This window comes from Eriocheir sinensis, chromosome 42, assembly GCF_024679095.1.
Source record: "Eriocheir sinensis breed Jianghai 21 chromosome 42, ASM2467909v1, whole genome shotgun sequence".
Lineage (NCBI taxonomy): Eukaryota > Metazoa > Arthropoda > Malacostraca > Decapoda > Varunidae > Eriocheir > Eriocheir sinensis.
Genome location: NC_066550.1, coordinates 4,358,726 through 4,377,681, shown reverse-complemented (window position 1 = coordinate 4,377,681; position 18,956 = coordinate 4,358,726). Strand labels below are relative to the sequence as shown.

General features: G+C 43.7%; 1 protein-coding gene across 1 annotated transcript in view; it reads right to left on the bottom strand.

Annotated features, from left to right (window-relative positions):
• Positions 1–14,525: 14,525 nt before the first annotated feature.
• The window catches only part of LOC127009837 (uncharacterized), a 31,310-nt gene continuing 26,879 nt past the window's right edge, over positions 14,526–18,956 (bottom strand). The window contains exons 3-5 of the mRNA XM_050883203.1: positions 17,661–17,811; positions 15,369–15,483; positions 14,526–14,976 (exon numbers count right to left, since the gene is read on the bottom strand). Coding sequence (XP_050739160.1) covers positions 14,878–14,976; positions 15,369–15,483; positions 17,661–17,811 — 365 coding nt within the window. The 3' untranslated portion in view covers positions 14,526–14,877. The remainder of the gene's footprint in view (positions 14,977–15,368; positions 15,484–17,660; positions 17,812–18,956) is intronic.

Genomic DNA, 18,956 nt, shown 5'->3' with positions numbered 1-18,956 from the left:
TCTCACATTATCTATTTCTAAAGGTCAAAGAGGGGGTCAATCGGGTTCTAATGAGTGTTTCTACAGGTTCATGGTACAGAGGAAGGGTCACACCATCACCAGGGTCATAGAACAACTCCTGGAAATGCCCACAACACCTACGAAAGCCCTGTCAAATTAGTGTTCTTGGGCGATGAAATGTCTTATAATACAACCCTAAGGCTCTTCGTCTCATCAGCTCTCCTCCTCTTACTGATAGCCATTTACCTCTTAAATTTCGCTGCCATGTTGCATCTCTTTCTATCTTCTATCGATATTTTCATGCTGACTGCTCTTCTGAACTTGCTGACTACATGCTTCACCCGGTCGGTGTCGCACAACAGGATGTTTAACAACACGTCGTGCTTTTGGCCGTGGAAAGCTTTGATGAACTGACACTAGGATCAGCAAATGATGACTTTCATTAGCAGTCATCATTTGCTGATGAGAAGCATCGAGGAGGAAGTTATAACGTACGGCTACCGCTCGGCCACACATCACTTAACTAAAAGGCTATTGTGTTGTCTCAATCGCTTCAATCAACTGGAGAACGCAGGCAACGGTACACCGGACCTGACGTGAGATAACAGTTCGCGCCTCAAGGGGGGCGACCAAGGGGGGTCCTCCTGCCCATATGGTACGTCCAATAGGTTTAAAATCTTAGTATGTTATTTGTTTCTGTAAATATATGACATTCTGTGAATTTCATGAAATTCGGGTGAAGTATAGGGGATACTCTTTATATATATAAAAGTGATTTTTTTTTGTTTTTGTTTCACAGACTTGATTTTTCAGTTAATCGCTGTGAAAAAAACATAGAAACTTTGTTTACATATCTACATTTTGTATTTTTAAAATTATGATATGTTTTGTCTACGAGCAAAAAAAATTGCAATTTTTTTTCACTTACAATTTTCTCTACTGTGTCCCGTTTTCTTTTTACATTTTTGAAATTTCATAAATACAAAAAAATGCCCTTTAGTTGTAGTTTTAGTTGGTACCAAACAAAAGTCGGACAGACTTTTTCCTGATTATGTGAAATTTTTTGAAGTGTAAAAAACTACTTTCAGATATATTGGCTCCTAAAGATTTTTTCCATTTTATCCATATCTTGCCATTTGTATTTATCTGATTGGCATGAAATTTTCACATATGATTGTGTATACCTTGTTGACTTACTGGAGAATGCTAAGGCATCTGGTCCCCCTTTATAAAAAAGTATTACTCACTCGCAGGTGAGGGTGTCAGAAGGCGCCACTTTCCTCATTGTAGAAGAGGTTACGGTCAAGGTATTCCTGCACGACCGTACTGGGCACTTCTGTCTCGCGATGAGTGTCTGTAGCTGGGAAAGCGACACGGTGATGAAAGTTTCGCTTGTATCAGAAGGAGGAGGGTTCAATTGAACCCCTCGTGCAGAATTTGTTGTTGGAGCTGCAGTGATGTTTCATGTGGCAATGATTCTGCAGCTGGTGGTGATGTAGGTGGTGGTGGAGAAGGGCGTGATGAGGTACTCGGTGTAGGGAGTGGCGAATCAGCTGGTGGTGGAGCAGGTGGTGGTGGTGATGAGCGGCGGGTGAGCGTGGCAGGATCACGACTCGCTTCATAAGCTCTGAAACTGCTCCCTTCCTGGTCTTGGCCGCTCCATCTTGTTCAATAAGCCTTCTTCATGTTGATGGCTCTCTTACTATTCAACTTGCGTTTGTACGTCATTTCTAAAGACCTTTATTTAGCTGGAGTACAAACGAACAGGTTGCGTGTCGTTCCCCGTTGTTGTCTGGGTAGAGACTAGCTCCACCACGCTCCTCTCCTCAACTCACACCCTCCCTGCGATCCGGCACGAGAGGAATGACGGATGACAAAATTTACGGAGAAAAAAATATTCTAATGCAAAATTTACGTACATACAAGCACTGAATGATACAGCGTGTGTTGGCGCGGGCCATTTAAATATGGCTTCCAGGGGTGAGGGGCTTTAATTTTACGAAAACAAACCTCACCACATGGTAGTTTTGGCTATCCCGGTCATGCTGAGCGAAAAAAAACGTATTTGTCCGATTTTAAATATATTCGTAAAATAATACCCTTGGTCGCCCCCCTTAAACTTAATAAAAATGACACTTAAAACAACAACCACGTTAAAAAAAAACGCTTAAAAGTCGTTAACATAAATGATGTGCAGCGTGGTTACGAACTACTCCGAATTGTTGTACCTCTCTCGACCGTGACTTCAGTGAAAGTTTGTGAGGGCAGAGACAGTGAAGCGTTCTGCTGAGGCAGCGCGCGAGCTTCCTGCTCCGTGAGCGTCGAGTCAGCACCCAGCCATACCCGAGGGCAACGCCCCGCCCCGCCCCGCATAACCCACACAACCTGCGCACCCCGCTCCGCACAACCCACACAACCTGCGCGCTCCGCCTCGCACAACCAAGTTTCCTCGGAGGTGTCTCGGCACTTGTTTCTTCCTATGACACAACCAGTCGTAGGTGCGCACTTTTCTTCGCCAGGCAACTCGGACCTTTGAGGGTGACTGGTGGCCATATATTGTCTGCCCGAGCCAAACCCTCCCCGCTACCAGACGGGGGACGGCAGACCCTGCCACCCCTGCAGCCCTGCCCTTGTCACCGGCGAGGCTAAGGACGCGAGCGTGCTGAGCAGTGTGGTATCGAGGTTTTTAACACATTATAGCTGACACTCATTGATATGGTTTCAGTAATTACACCACTTGTAACATGATTTCAGGTGCATTACTATTAATATGTTCACGTGTTTAGGCATGTGGGGCCGTATCTAACCTATTAGATTTTTCAGCTGTTGATTTTTCTGGCGTGTGGATGTTTAATATTTTTCTTGAGTAACATTGTTACGCATTTTATGTATAATCATTCATTTTCTTTTCTCCTTTCTTTTGTGTATTTTATTGCACAGTGGAGAAGTTTAATATTTTTCTTGAGTAACATAGTTACGCATTTCATGTATAATCATTCATTTTCTTTTCTCCTTTCTTTTGTGTGTTTTATTGCACAGTGGAGAAGTTTTGTCTTGCTAAGCCTCGAGTACTCAGTAGTCTTTTTCCTCTTTTATTATGCATTTTAAAAGCATCGGGGAGGAGTGAGCACATACTTAGCGGTGAATGATTATTGCTTTAATTATTTTTGCAGCAATATTTTTTTTTCTTTTACCATTTTACTCCTCATTTTACTAGTAACTCTTTTAATGGCAGAGAAACCTGACCCGCAGTTACAAGCTCTCACCGAGGACTATGAGGGGTGGGTAGGGAGAAATGACAGTGCCGTCAAGGATAACGGTAACTGTTCTCGTGTAAGGAGTTGTAGCAGTCTTCAAAGGGTGCCTCCTCCTTCTTCTATGCTGCATGAACAACCAAGAGGTATTTCCTTACCTTACTAATCCCACAATGGCTTCTGCCCCTAATCACCCGCTAACAGCAACAGCAGTTAGGCATTTCGCAGGGTAGCAAGGGAGGCAGATTAGTCGGCCAGGGACTTCTTGTTTCAAAGTGAGATTGTCATGAACATTTCATTCGTGTCAAATCCGGGAGATAAAATATCTCTCAGCCGCTCGAAGGTCAATCCCGGGAACGGGGGCACGGCCCTTATAAACAGGAGCGCGTTCGCGGGACGGAAGGATTATGATGCGTTTCGGTCACTTTTTCAACAAGGAAACTGGACAGATGGAGAAACCATTTCTGTAGCTAATGCTGGATTATTACTAGAGTTCCTTGTGTACATGATTGTCCTTAAAGTTCCTCTTCGAAGGAGTGCAGTATCCCTTGACTACAGCCCCACTGGCAACCTACACGGTTTTATCAGCCAACTTATATGGCATTTAAAATAATTCTGGGTCCTTTTTGAAGCTTCGTTTGCCGTCGACACGTTCGTCGGGGAGGGGGGCCTTCGCGACCCCCTGACCTAAACCTTTTTGGGTGTCACCAGCGGTAATCAAAAATTCCTTGGTGTGTTCTTTTACCCGTAGTTTAGGCAGAAATAGTCAGATAAATAGGTGGTTGGAAATTTGAGCTTTACGATATCTTTTTTTGCACATAATAATGGTGCATAGTGATCGTCTTCAAAGACTAGCGCCGGCTTGAGGTTCAGCCAGACGCTGCTTTGTCTATTTTTCCACCACACGACTATAACCTGCATCCTCACATTTACTAATTTATGTTTGGTTCCTGAGCTTTTGCCTGCATCTTTTTTTCATGCAAAAGGGGAGTGCTTGAGTAATACTTTTCACTCTAACCCACTATTTTCTTTGAGTTGATGCAAGGCAGTCAGTCTTCTTAATTAAATTGGAGCCGTAATAACCGAGGGTGTAGACTAACATAGGGATAGGTACAATTTAACCTTGAACCTCATGTGCTTCTGCTTAAAACATACTTTTTTTCTGCAATGACAGACTTAACTAAACTTGAGCAGATGCTGTCCCTAACTTTCATTGTAACCAGCATGTGAATACCTGTAAACTTTGGAAGTAAGCAGACAAGTCTTGCTTACCCTTTTGCTTGACATACCACTGTTACCCGTTACGGGAATTATTTTTGGCGTCACAGACGTCAGTCATCCACGTTCGTTACGATCGAGGGATAGGTGGAAATTTGTCTTTTTAATTTGATGTTTATAATGCTGGAATTACTTTACTCACTTATGCTGGAATTATATATTTCAGTGAGATTTGTTACAACAGTGATTTCACAACTTGGTGACAGGATTTTCTTTTACAGTACTGTAGACCTGACAAACTGAGTATTAGGCGTTAGTGGTGCTGACTGCCGATGCTTCTAAGGTTCTCCAGATTTGTACTTGTTATCACATTGTAACTATTAGGAGACAATACGGATAACATTACCTCTTTTCACACAACCTTATCTAGTGTTGTAAACCCCACCCGTCTCAAAGGCGTGCCGAGGGAACGACACTGGCAATAATTTAATTGTCACGCAACGGATGAGTGTTTCTCTGCGACAGTTTTGTGTCCCGGTGTGACTCGAAGGTTCAGTGTGTAGCAGATCTTCTTCAAGGATTGTTCCTTTTTCTTTTTACTATTCCAAATAGCTCCATTACCATATATCCTAATGACAATTTAGTCAATTTAATTTTACAAAGATGTATCATGTAAATAATTTTTCGAGCTATTATTTTGTTTTCTCGGAATATAACTCAGCTTCCACGTCCATGACTCTAGCCCTGTTTACCTCAGCCTGTATGTGCATTACCCATTTCTTGTTACTTCCATGATTATTATCATTGGCATTTCCCGATGTTGTATCGTTAGGCGGGCTCTGACTTAGGTGATAATTGATTGATTGATTTAAATTAGGCGCCGCAACAGCCAGGGTCATATGGCGCCGCATTCAATGGGTTAAAAACTAAAAAAAGGAAAAAAAAACTAAACTAAAAGGGCTGAAAAAGGAACCTAAAAAAATAAACTAAGAGCAAAGCCAAACAAAACGAGACGAAACAAATCACACAGAAAACGGTCATAACTCATGGAGAAGGCCAGCCTTTTCCATAAAGAGAAGTACCTCATGTCCCGGGGAAAGGCATCTCCCTCCCAGCATCAGCGAGAGACGGAATGATCCGTCTTCTCCCCGACACTGCGACAGGTATCTCACTCGCAGGTCCCCCAAATTGGGGCACTCGACCAGCAAGTGCCGCACGGTCAGGGGAACCAAGCAGTCATCACAATAAGGCTGCACTCCCCGGGACATGAGGTAACCATGTGTTAGACGCGTATGACCCGTCCGAAGACGGGTCAAGGCTGTCTGCGAGCGACGGTCACGGACACTTTCGTATGACCAAGGACGAGATACAGTCCTGGTAATCTCTCCCATTTTGGAAGTCGCACCCCGAGCATTCCACCTCTCCTGCCAACTGGCAAAAATTGCCTTGCGAATCTCTGGAAACATATCTGTATATGGGACAGCACTAGGAGGGGCAGCTCTAGCTGCTGCCTCCCTTGCAAGTCCATCAGCTCGTTCGTTCCCGTGTACGCCAACGTGTCCTGGAACCCAACAAAACCCAACGCGATATCCCCTGTTGCTGAGCAAATACAGCCACTCGAGAGCAGATAAAACTAGGGGATAAACAGAGGGAGTAAAGGAGCCCAGCGCAGAAAGAGCGCTACGAGAATCACTAAAAATCATAAAAGAGTCCACAGGAAGGATAAAAATAATCTGTAAAGAGAGGACTATTGCAGACAGCTCTGCAGTAAATACAGAAGCAACAGAAGAAAGACTACCTCCCCGACAGAAGGAGGGGAACACAACACCAAAGCCAACTCCAGCATCCAATTTAGAGCCATCAGTAAAGACAGGGATGGAGTGTTCAGTGAAATGCTCTAAAAATAAGGCTCGGGACGCATATGGCGGTAAATCCCTCTTACTATCTATAGTGGGAGAACACACGGATACACCGGACAACTGCCAGTATCCAACCCTAGGTACTCGATAAGGGCAGATAGGAATGGGAGGGAAAGACAACGGTGTCATGGCAGACGCTACCCGAAACCCAAAAGGTTTAGGGAGACTAGGTCGCTCATCATATGTAGGCGAACGGGAATCCCTTAAAATTGACACACAAGGAACTGATTCTGGAAGGCGTTGGACGCGGAACCAGCAACGGAAAAGAGAGGACTGGCGTCTCAAATCCAGAGGCAGGACGCCAGCATCCACGAGGAGGCTAGGTATCGGTGAAGACCGGAATGCACCAGTAGCCAAGCGGACCCCGGCGTGATGTACTGAGTCCAACACGCGTAGGTGAGCCTCCTTGGCGGAGGAGTATACCTCGCAGCCATATTCCAACTTGGAAAGGATGAGTGTTCTGTGGAGGAGGAATAGCGTGTCCCTGTCTGCACCCCAAGAGGTATGAGCTAAAACACGAAGGAGGGACAGGGCTTTCCGACAAGCCGCCTTAACGTAACGTAAATGAGGCACCCAGGTTAGGCGGCTATCAAATGACAGACCGAGGAAAGAGTCGTCTCTGCACAGGACAGTCGCCTATTACCAAGGTATAAGTCAGGGTCCGGATGAACGCCTCGAAGACGACAGAAATGCATAGCTACTGTCTTTGAGGACGAAAATCGAAAGCCGCGCGTATTTGCCCAATTTGCGACTCTGTTAATAGTCAATTGCAGTTTTCGTTCAATTAACGACATCCTTGCCGCAGAAAACGAAATGGATAAATCGTCTACATATAAGGAGCTATGAACTCCATCAGGCAGGACACCAACGACTCCATTAATAGCCACAGCAAATAGCGTAACACTGAGAATACTTCCCTGTGGTGCACCATCCTCAAGTGGACAAACCTCGGAAAGAGTACTCCCCACTCTAACCCGTAAAAGACGATGAGATAAAAACTCCTGAATAAAAACAGGGAGACGGCCACGAAGACCAAACTCAAACAGGTTAAGTAAAATTCCATGACACCTGAGAGACTCCAGAATCATGTATACCTACAGTAATCTTAGTTGGCGGAACAGATTCAACTGAATCTGTAGAACCGCAATGTCGCTTCTTCATACCTCTGGCGGACTTCGGCGAAGCAATGTGAGGTGCATGTACAGCCATCAAAAAATTTATCGTTACCCTAGGCTCCGAAAATATTCGCATCGAACACTATCACATCCGCCGGGATGACGCGTGGAGGTTGGTACTCCTTCCCGTCTCCTTCTCTACCCACCCCTCCTCTCCCTCCCCCCTCTTTACAGGTGTGTGTGTGTGTGTGTGTGTGTGTGTGTGTGTGTTCTGCAGTCACGTGTAGCGTAGTATGTAACACAGCACTGGGGATACATAAATTGATAGTACGATATACTTAAAAAGCTTATGACTACCCGTGTAATATACCGATAATACTCGTAATCCAACGCAAGACTATATAACTTTGACCAGGCAACCAACTAAGAAATGGGGGTGCCATGTCGGGATGTTTTACATTAGGATATGAAACAGCAGACGTAACTCGCGACAAAATATCAATGATTGGCAATATGTAATATAAGATCACATGCACTGATGCGAACGCTTTATTGTAAGAGTGATGCAACAGGACGCATGAGGTGAATAGCAAACACGGAATGCGTTTCAACATGAGATATAACAAAAGGTTAGTAAATGCAATGCATAAGGTCCGTAAATCCACGGGGGGGTGTGATTGGTATTGAAATAACACATCAGTGCCACCACAGACATACACCGGAAGTTTCGCTGGCACAAAAAATGAGTATGATACTTGGGAGCGAAACAGATGAAGCCTGCATGGAATGAAGCTTCGAAACTAACAATGGGAACCGTTATGTTTTTTTGTCGAAACACATCTGCATCAGAAGATGGCGACCTCACAGAAGACACGTTCATCGATCATCGCGCTCCACGAAGTGGGCTTCAGCAATGGCTACATTGCCAGGGAACTAGGCGTGTCCAAGCCAACTGTAGTTCGTTGGATACAGCGCTACATAGAAACAGGAGATACCAAGCATAAGCTTGGAGCAGGCAGGCCTCGTTGCACAACGCCTGCTCAAGACGCAGCGATCGCAAACATCATAGATAATGCCCCTTTTACTACGGCCCCAGCTATCCGTCACCAAACTGGATTGCCCTGCTCATCGGAGACAATTAGAAACCGCCACCACGAACGGGATCTCCACGCTCGTGTGCCAGCAAAGAAGCCGAAGCTGACCGACCTGGACATAGAACGCCGGATGGAGTATGCACTGGAATATGCAGAGAAGCCTGCCCCGTTTTGGGACAACGTTGTCTTCTGTGACGAGAAGACCTTTTCCACTGATGAGAGAACGACGACAAGAGTATGGCGCCACAAGAACGAACGGTAAGTTTGTGTGTGTGTGTGTGTGTGTGTGTGTGTGTGTGTGTGTGTGTGTGTGTGTGTGTGTGTGTGTGTGTGTGTGTGTGTGTAATTACAGGGAGAAATGGTTTGTAGGGTGGTTGCCATATAATAATGCCCTTTACTGACACAGCACCTATGGTGTAGCTCTCTCTCTCTCTCTCTCTCTCTCTCTCTCTCTCTCTCTCTCTCTCTCTCTCTCTCTCTCTCTCTCTCTCTCTCTCTCTCTCTCTCTATTCCAACAAAAATAGAAACAAAAATCACGTTACTATTAAGTTAAGTCATGTTGACTCTCAATGCTCACTGTGCTTTTCCAGGTACGACAGCAGGCATGTTGTTGGAACCCGAAGAAGTGGCCGAGTTACTGCCGGGGTATTTGGATGGATACACTCAGGTGGTGTCGGTGAGCTGGCAGATGTTGGTCCAGGCCGCTTCACTGGGCGTAGATATGTGGAAATACTAGAGGAGGTCCTGCTTCCATCTGTGCAAGCCTTACTCTACCCTGACAACATGCCATTCCACCTGCTCCAGGACAACTCTCCCATTCACACCAGCAATGTGGTAAAGGAGTGGTTTCATGACCATCCATTCATTACCCTCGTCCCACACCCTCCGAAATCACCAGACCTAAACCCAATCGAAAACGTGTGGGCAGAGCTTGGCAAGAGACGTCACCTCCATGACATCCCTGACCGGAGCAGAGCAGGGGTAATTGCTCATACCAGGACAGCATGGGAAGATATGAGAGGTCCTTTTGGTCAGGCATTGATTCAAACAGTGTGTGAATCCATGCCACGAAGGTTGAACTGTGTCCTAGCAGCAGGGGGTAGCTACACTCCCTACTGAATAAAAGTAATGTTTAACATCTTGGAGAAGAATGTTTTCTTTTCCTGCCATACAAATTAACCGTAAGAAAGACATGATCGTACTACCACCACCACTACTACTACTACTACTACTTTTACTTCAGAATACTACTACTAGCTCCTGGCACAATAAATTATATTTAAGACGTTAGGTTGAGAGAGAGAGAGAGAGAGAGAAGAGAGAGAGAGATTTTACATAGATTTACATAGAAAATCAGACCACACAGACCCCATGGTCCAGACTTGGTGGTCTGTCCTTAAACCTAAGTGATTTTACATTAATCAGAAGACTCCAAAACGTTGCATTTCTACTCTAGTTGATATTAAGTTGAAGGAAGTGACGGTCGAGCTTATTTTTGAAGGAGTCAATCGTGTTACACTGGACCACTGATGGTGGAAGCTTATTCCATTCTCGCACTACAACGTTGGTGAAGAAAAATTTGGTGCAATCTGAATTTACTTGTCTACATCTGAGTTTTACGCCATTGTTCCTCGTGCGCAGACTGTCATCGATCATAAACAATGTTGATCTGTCTACATTCGTGAAACCATTAAGTATTTTAAAACATTCGATCAATTTTCCTCGGAGGCGACGTTTCTCAAGAGAGAACATGTTAAGGATAGAAAGCCTTTCTTCGTAGGATTTGTTGCGCAAGGAAGGGATCATTTGGTTGCCCGACTCTGAACACCGTCTAATTTAGCAATATCCTTTGCATGGTGGGGGACCAAACCTGTACCGCATATTCCAAGTGGGGTCTGACTAAACTGTTGTAGAGCTGGAGTATTACATCTTTATTCTTGAATACAAAGTTTCTTTTAATGAAGCCCAACATTCTGTTCGCTTTATTTGCTGCATCGATGCATTGCTGTGAGAATTTGAGGTTTGACGCGATTTTGACCCCAAGTCTTTGACGCATTGAACGCTTTTGAGTTTAACGCCGCGCATTTCGTATTCGAACTTCTTATTCCTCGTTCCAACTTGAAGGACCTGGCACTTGTCTACGTTAAAGGGCATCTCCCATCTATCCGACCAAGCTGAAATTTTGTGCAAATCCTCTTGGAGGCTTTGCCTGTCTTCGTCAGTGAGAACCGAGTTACCAATCTTTGTGTCGTCTGCAAATTTACTAATGCGGTTATTGAGTCCAACATCCACGTCGTTGATGTAAATAATGAAGAGCACTGGGCCTAGCCCTGAGGGACGCCACTAGTGACAGGCGCCCACTCTGAGTTAAATCCGTCAATCACTACTCTTTGTTGTCTGTTGCTCAACCAATTCGCGATCCATTGGTTTACTTGACCGTCAATACCTATTTGCTTTAATTTGTAAAGTAATTTATGATGCGGGACTTTATCAAACGATTTCTTGAAATCAAGATCGACTAAGTCCAGTGAGTTGGTTACGTCATAACCAGTGAAGAGGTCGTTATAGAAGGTTAATAGGTTTGATAGGCAGGATCTTTTGTTTCGGAAGCCATGTTGTGAGTCCCCAATCAATGAGTGGCTTTCAAGGTAACTCACAATTTTGTCTCTAATTATGCCCTCAAGTAGCTTACCTACAACCGAAGTTAGACTAATGGGCCTGTAATTACCTGGTACTTTTTGTCTCCTTTCTTAAAAATTGGTGTCACGTTAGCCTTTTTCCAATCTGAAGGGACGATGCCTTGTCGCAAGGACATATTGAATACGGTTGTGAGGAGGAGAGTATTTCGCTCTTCGTTTCTTTCAGCAGAGTTGGATATACTTTGTCAGGTCCAGGACTTTTATTTGTTTTAAGTGAATGGAGAGCTTTAAGGACTTCATCGGTTGTTATTTCAAAATTAGGCAATGCATGCTCGAGATTTACAATAGTACTGGTGTTGGTGGTAGCGAGAGGAAGACTGTTAGTATTAAACACCGAGGAAAAGTAATTGTTTAAGAGGTTTGCAATGTGTTGGCTGTCAGTCACTAGTGCACCGTCGCTGTTTGTTAAAGGTCCAATACCACTTTTGATCGCCTTTCTGTTGTTTATGTAACTGAAGAAAGATTTCAGGTTATTTTACAGTTGGCTGCAATATTTTCTTCATATCTACGCTTTGCCTGACCTACTAGTCTTTTTACTCGTCGCCTGGCATCATTATAGAGTCTAATGTTCTCGGGCGTGCTTTGTTCTTTCTTTAACCTGTAAAACAATTTTCTCTCATTGACTGATTGTTTAATTTCGCTATTAAACCATGGTGGGCTTTGATTAGTGTTAATTCGCTTCGCACAAGGGGACGAATGTGTGCTGAGTGAGTAAGTGATTTTAAGGCTTAGCCAGGCTTCCTCTACGTTGCCGTCATCTGATAGTTGTATTTCTGTTAGTTTTTGTCGGATTTCTACGAAGTTAGCTCTTTTGAAATTGGGCACCTTTACTTTATTTTCAGTCACTGATGATTGAGCTTTAATGTCGACGCGCACTAATTTATGATCGCAAGAACCGAGGTGTTCTCCTACCGTGACACTACTGACAAGGTTATCTTGGGTCGTTATAACAAGGTCGAGTATATTATTTTGTCGAGTTGGCTCAGAAACCATTTGGCTTAGATAATTTTCTTCTAGAAATTCGATCATTCTATGTGACTCGCCTTCTGTACCTGACAGTATCGCCCAGTCGATATGGGGGAGGTTAAAGTCTCCTAATATCAGTGAGTCGTTGTTATTAAGTGACTGCCTTAAGACGCTGTACATTTCAAGGTCGTCATCGAGTGATTGCCCGGGAGGTCTGTAGGTGACAGATATATTTAAATTGACTTTTGCAATGTTTACTCGCACGCACAAATGTTCAACGTTACTGTTTCCCGGTGTTTTGTCGGTGGGTTGAAGAGAGAGAGAGACTATACTGATCTTGCCTGCAGGTTGTTTACCTAACTAATGTCGTCTGTTGGGAGTCTAAATAATCGTGTTAGTGTTAACACGGGTAGTTGTTTGAGTTCCTTCTGTAGAGCATATTCTGGTTCATGGAGCGCATTCTCTACGCCCGCGGTAGCTGGCAACCGCACTGCAACAAGGTAACCAACCCCGCAACATACCACAGGTGTGATGTCAGAAATCGTTGTGTGCTGTGTAATATTGTATCACGTCCTAAAGGTAACGAACAATGTTTTGATGGGTACCAAAAAAAAAGTTTCGTTACCCAAGGCTCCGATATAGGCCGCAACGAATACTTGCACGGCAGCCGTGAAAGCGTGTGGAAGTTGGTACGCCTCCCTGCCTCCTCTCCGCTCTCTTCCTCCCCATTCCTCTCTTTGCAGGTTATTGCGTAGGTAAACTTTTTTTTTTCCCCTGCAGTTACGTATAGCCTAGTGTATAACACAGAATCAGGAGGGGAATACATAAATTGGTATTGCGACATACGCATAGGCTAAGTGGGGGCCCCCAGTAACTGGCAACGCAGCACAGCAAGGCAACCAACTTTGCACCATACCCCAGTGCTTATACCAGAAATCATCGTGCGCTGTGTCAAATTGTATCACACCAAAAAGGTAACGAAAAATGTTTTGATGACTGTACATCAACATGCATCACCATCGAGCCCTATCGAGGTGGGTAAGCCACAACGGTAGGTGGTGCCGCCGACCTCGCTTCAAGCCCCGTCACCACGACAAGGTGACTCCCCTTCGACGGGGACTTATGTGATAATCTTTAAAGCAACTGTAACGAGACCACGTTTAACTAGTACACATTGTGCGACTGTAACATGGGTAGGTACACTGCTTTTAAAGGTCGGGTGAGTCGCGAGGTCGCGACTCTTAGGGAACCGAGCGATGTAATGTGTATATTATAATGTACATGTGTATGTATGACTGTACGTGTGGCGACACCCGGTCGGTGTCGCACAACAGGATGTTTAACAACACGTCGTGCTTTTGGCCGTGGGAAGCTGTGATGAACTGACACTAGGATCAGCAAATGATGACTTTCATTAGCAGTCATGAACCGGAACCCACACCATTCCGGACGAACTACAAGCAAATAAAACGGGCGAACAACGCGGAGAAGAAGTGAGAGAAGACAGGTGACGGGCAGGCGAGCGCTGCTCTGCCGCCCCACACCCTGTGGTGTGGCTGGATCTCAAATCGTGTGACTCGTTCACGTAAACTGTAAACTTTATGTACAATTCTTAATATAGTTAAAATTACATTTTGTCTTGGTATTACCCTGTGAGAGAGAGAACTAAAGTGAACTAAGGTGAACTTATAACGGCAACCGCTCGGCCAACGAAAAGGCTATCGTGTGATCTCGCAACGACTTCAATCAACTGGAGAAAGCAGGCAATGGTACACCGGCCCTGACGTGAGATAACAGTTCGCGCCTTAAACATTTAACTATAACACTTAACATTCGCCACCTTAAAAATGACACATAACATTCGCCACCTTAAAAATAACGCTTAAAAATCGTTAACATCCTTCGTCTGTATTTCCTCCTGCCTATGACTTGACCTCTTTCAAGAATAGTGTATCAAGACACCTTTCCACCCGGAATTGACCTCTCTTTTGGACAGTTATCGGGCTTTTTTTTTTTTTTTTACATCTTTTTGTTGCCCTTGAATTGCTCTGTGCTGTAAAAAAAAAAAAAAACTTCATGGTCTTCGATGAAACGCGGCCCTGGCCATAAGCTACTTGTGTCCCTGCCAGCACTATCCTTTCCTTATGTCTGCTCGGCTCCTGCAGTGGTTGTTTCCGTAGCAATGAAGGTTTTGGAATGTAGGTACGTGCAGGAAAATAAAAGAGATTTATATGCAATGCTTGTTGATGTGAAAAAAAAAAATAACTGACAGTCATCACCCAACAATAAATATCAGATAGCAAAAACTACTTTGACAAGAAAACAACACCCAAAATACATTGATTTTGTGCAAATTCACTGAAGCATGGCACAAAGATACGAGTGATATTCATAACAGGTAGACACTGATTTGTATATAAGTGTTAATCTTCTATTTTCTTGAATTTCATCTGATCAGAAAGGAAAAAGCGTGGAATGGTATCTCGTACCGCAATATAACTGACGAGTGTCTCAAAAACTACACGCTCCCCTTCAGTACCAGAGCACCAGAATCAACATTTTCGTCCATATGTATCAGTTGTGAGTTCTTTGCGTTAAACTCCTTGGATGGTTCAAGCAGTGCACCAGGTCAGAGAGAGTGTTGCCTCCAACATGAGCGTGGCTAAGGCGGCGGTGAGGCCCACACCAAGGACATAAAATGCTCCCTGTGCCTGAAAGGAGGAGATTCTGTAAATGCATGAAGGCGGTGTTAAGCCCCTCACTCCTTTATATACATCACCTCCTCCATATACAAATCTCTGCGACCATAGTATGATATAAATTACAAAACCGACCATTGTTCATCGGCTCAGAATTATTATAATGACACTGAGTCAGTATTAGCAGTCCAGAACTCGCACTATAACATCAATAGATATGTACAGAGTCCCTTTGTGGCCCGATTTAGGAGATATATACTGGAACGATCGATACATCGAAGTCTTCATGCATTATTTGTCAGTATCGGCCCATAATGCCAATCTGTGCTATGTCGTGAGTTTAAAACTATGGTTAGCATGAAAATATAGATAATAAACAGCACGGAAGAATCATAGTTGCTCACCTGGTTCAGACTAATTGGCTTCGGCCCCTCCGTGGTAAGACTAAAACCACACGCCTTCGAGTAGTACTGGCTCTTCAAGTGTTCAATGATGCCGAAATATTGAAGCCATCGCATCCTGCAATGAACTTAACATGTAGAGTCTCTCCTGTCGTTGTCTCTGTATTTTTGTCTGTCAGTCTCTCTCTCTCTCTCTCTCTCTCTCTCTCTCTCTCTCTCTCTCTCTCTCTCTCTCTCTCTCTCTCTCTCTCTCTCTCTCTCTCTCTCTCTCTCTCTCTCTCTCTCTCTCTCTCTCTCTCACACATTTGACTCACCTTCCTGATTTATTTACTTAAATTGTCATTAATCTAATGGACCACATCACTGTCCCCTCATCTCAGCCTACCGGCGCTATAGGCAGCATCCCCCCCCCCCCAAAAAAAAAGTTCTTACACCTCTGTATAAGTACACTAACCTTATTTCTTAATCTTTTGTATTAAAAACCTTCGGCTTCCTTTGTATATGAACAATAAATCCACATCTTACAATATCTTATCCTAACCTCTATATGGCGCATTTCCTCCTACTCATCCCCCCTCTGACTCCTTTATGCCTGTTATAAAGATTCTTCAAAATGATGTTTTCTATGCCCTCTCTGGCCTCAATCCTCAGAAGGCTTATGGACCTGATGGAGTGCCTCCTATTGTCCTTAAAAACTGTGCCTCCGTGCTCTCACCCTGCCTGGTCAAACTCTTTCGCCTCTGCCTGTCAACATCTACCTTTCCTTCTTGGTGGAAGTATGCCTTCATACAGCCTGTGCCTAAGAAGGGTGACCGCTCCAATCCCTCAAATTACCGTCCTATTATAGCTTTACTTCCTTGTCTATCTAAAGCTTTTGAATCAATCCTTAACCGGAAGATTCAAAAGCACCTTTCCACTTCTGACCTTCTATCTGATCGCCAGTATGGGTTCCGCAAGGGGCGTTCTACTGGTGATCTCCTAGCCTTCTTAACTGACTCTTGGTCATCCTCTCTTAGCCGTTTCGGTGAAATCTTTGCTATTGCGCTGGACATATCAAAAGCTTTTGATAGGGTCTGGCACAGATCTTTGCTTTCCAAACTACCCTCCTACGGTTTCTATCCTTCTCTCTGTACCTTTATCTCCAGTTTCCTTTCTGACCGTTCTATTTCTGCCGTGGTAGACGGTCACTGTTCTTCCCCTAAATCTATTAACAGTGGTGTCCCACAGGGTTCTGTCCTATCTCACACTCTTTTTCTGTTGTTCACTGATGATCTTCTTTCCAAAACGAACTGTCCTATTCATTCCTACGCCGATGATTCCACTCTGCATTACTCAACTTCTTTTAATAGAAGACCCACCCTTCAGGAACTTAACGACTCAAGGCTGGAGGCTGCAGAACGCTTAGCCTCAGACCTTACTATTATTTCCGATTGGGGCAAGAAGAACCTGGTGTCCTTCAACGCCTCAAAAACACAGTTTCTCCACCTATCCACTCGACACAATCTTCCAAACAACTATCCCTATTCTTTTACAACACCCAGCTATCACCTTCCTCAACACTAAACATCCTCGGTCTATCCTTAACTCAAAATCTCAACTGGAAACTTCATATCTCATCTCTTACTAAATCAGCTTCCTCGAGGCTGGGCGTTCTGTACCGTCTCCGCCAGTTCTTCTCCCCTGCACAGTTGCTGTCCATATACAGGGGCCTTGTCCGCCCTCGTATGGAGTATGCATCTCATGTGTGGGGGGGCTCCACTCACACAGCTCTTCTGGACAGAGTGGAGGCTAAAGCTCTTCGTCTCATCAGCTCTCCTCCTCATACTGATAGTCTTCTACCTCTTAAATTCCACCGCAATGTTGCCTCTCTTTCTATCTTCTATCGATATTTCCACGCTGACTGCTCTTCTGAACTTGCTAACTGCATGCCTCCCCTCCTCCCGCGGCCCCGCTGCACTCGACTTTCTACTCATGCTCATCCCTATACTGTCCAAACCCCTTATGCAAGAGTTAACCAGCATCTTCACTCTTTCATCTCTCACGCTGGTAAACTCTGGAGCAATCTTCCTTCATCTGTATTTCCTCCTGCCTACGACTTGAACTCTTTCAAGAAGAGGGTATCAGGACATCTCTCCTCCCGTATCTGATCTTGCTTTCGGCCACCTCTTTTGTTTCTCTTTTAGGAGCAGCGAGTAGCAGGCTTTTTTTTTATTATTGTTTTCTTTTTTTGTGTGTGCCCTTGAGCTGCCTCCTTTGTTGTAAAAAAAACAAAAAAAAACACACACTCATACTCACACTTCATCAAACTGTTGCTTCACTGGGCTGTTTTTAGGGTAAGCGAAGGCATCAAGGTCCATCCTGACGGGGTTACGGCCTATGTGAAAGAGACACGGCTTTCCCACCTTCTCGTACTGGCCAGACCTTCCAATGGCTGAGCTCGCCGTGTCTGAAAGTTAAATTATTATCATATATATATATATATATATATATATATATATATATATATATATATATATATATATATATATATATATATATATATATATATATATATATATATATATATATATATATATATAGTTAGTTATTATAAATTTAAAAAAAAACTTTTCCCCTCAAATTGGCGTCGGGTTACAGTTGTGCTCGAGTGGCTAAGTAACATTTGTATTCCATTGGTTAATGTTCCAGCAGCTAAATTAGAAACGATGTGACAAATCCTTGATGCAACGGGAAGAAGTCCGTTGGAGAGATTTTCTATTGTTTTAAGGATTTTTGTGAGAAAGGAGAGATGTGGTTCTACCGAAAAGTAATACCGAAAAGTAATCATATCGTTGCTAAAGTGTTTATGCAGAAAAAAATGTTGAGAACGCCATGAATTCATAAATTAATATTCACCATAAGCAAAATGAAAAAAAGGTAAGGCTCCATTCCGATCAGCTATCATAAGATACATGACTCTCAGGAGAAGGAAAACTCGACTATCATTAACGAATCTGCTCTATACATAAATATTCGAATTACACAAGTAAAATTCAGCCAAATTTTCTTGCATAAGAAGAAAAGATGATTCATGTACTGCCCAGCGCTAGGCACATAGTTGGGTCTGTGATTCAGAAGCAAAAATCGTTCCATGTAAAACTTTGTTTGTCAGACAGAACAGGAGAGAACGGGAGCTGTAGCCAGCGATGAGGAGACGCGACCAATGCCCAGCATCTCTATTGCCACTCCCTTGTCTGATAGCACTGCAAGCTCTTTGATTGCTTGGCTCTGATGCTGGGATTTAACATTAATTGTGAGAATGTATCAACTTTCTTTTATCTTTCGGTATCCTGACGTTTATATATTTTCACATGTCTTACTCTTCCGCTAAAACACAAGTTTAATTGTAACCAAATGTCCCTAACCTCAATTCATATTACATTTCATTTAATCGTGCAAGTTTTTTGCGGCTTATCGTGATATTAGTATTTAAAAAGAAAAAGAAAACTGATGTTTGGTGGTATATGGTATAAAGTCACCCAATGATGTCTAAAATATAAACTGAAGTTTAACACATGAATATGCATTAAGTAAAACAGATAATACGATATT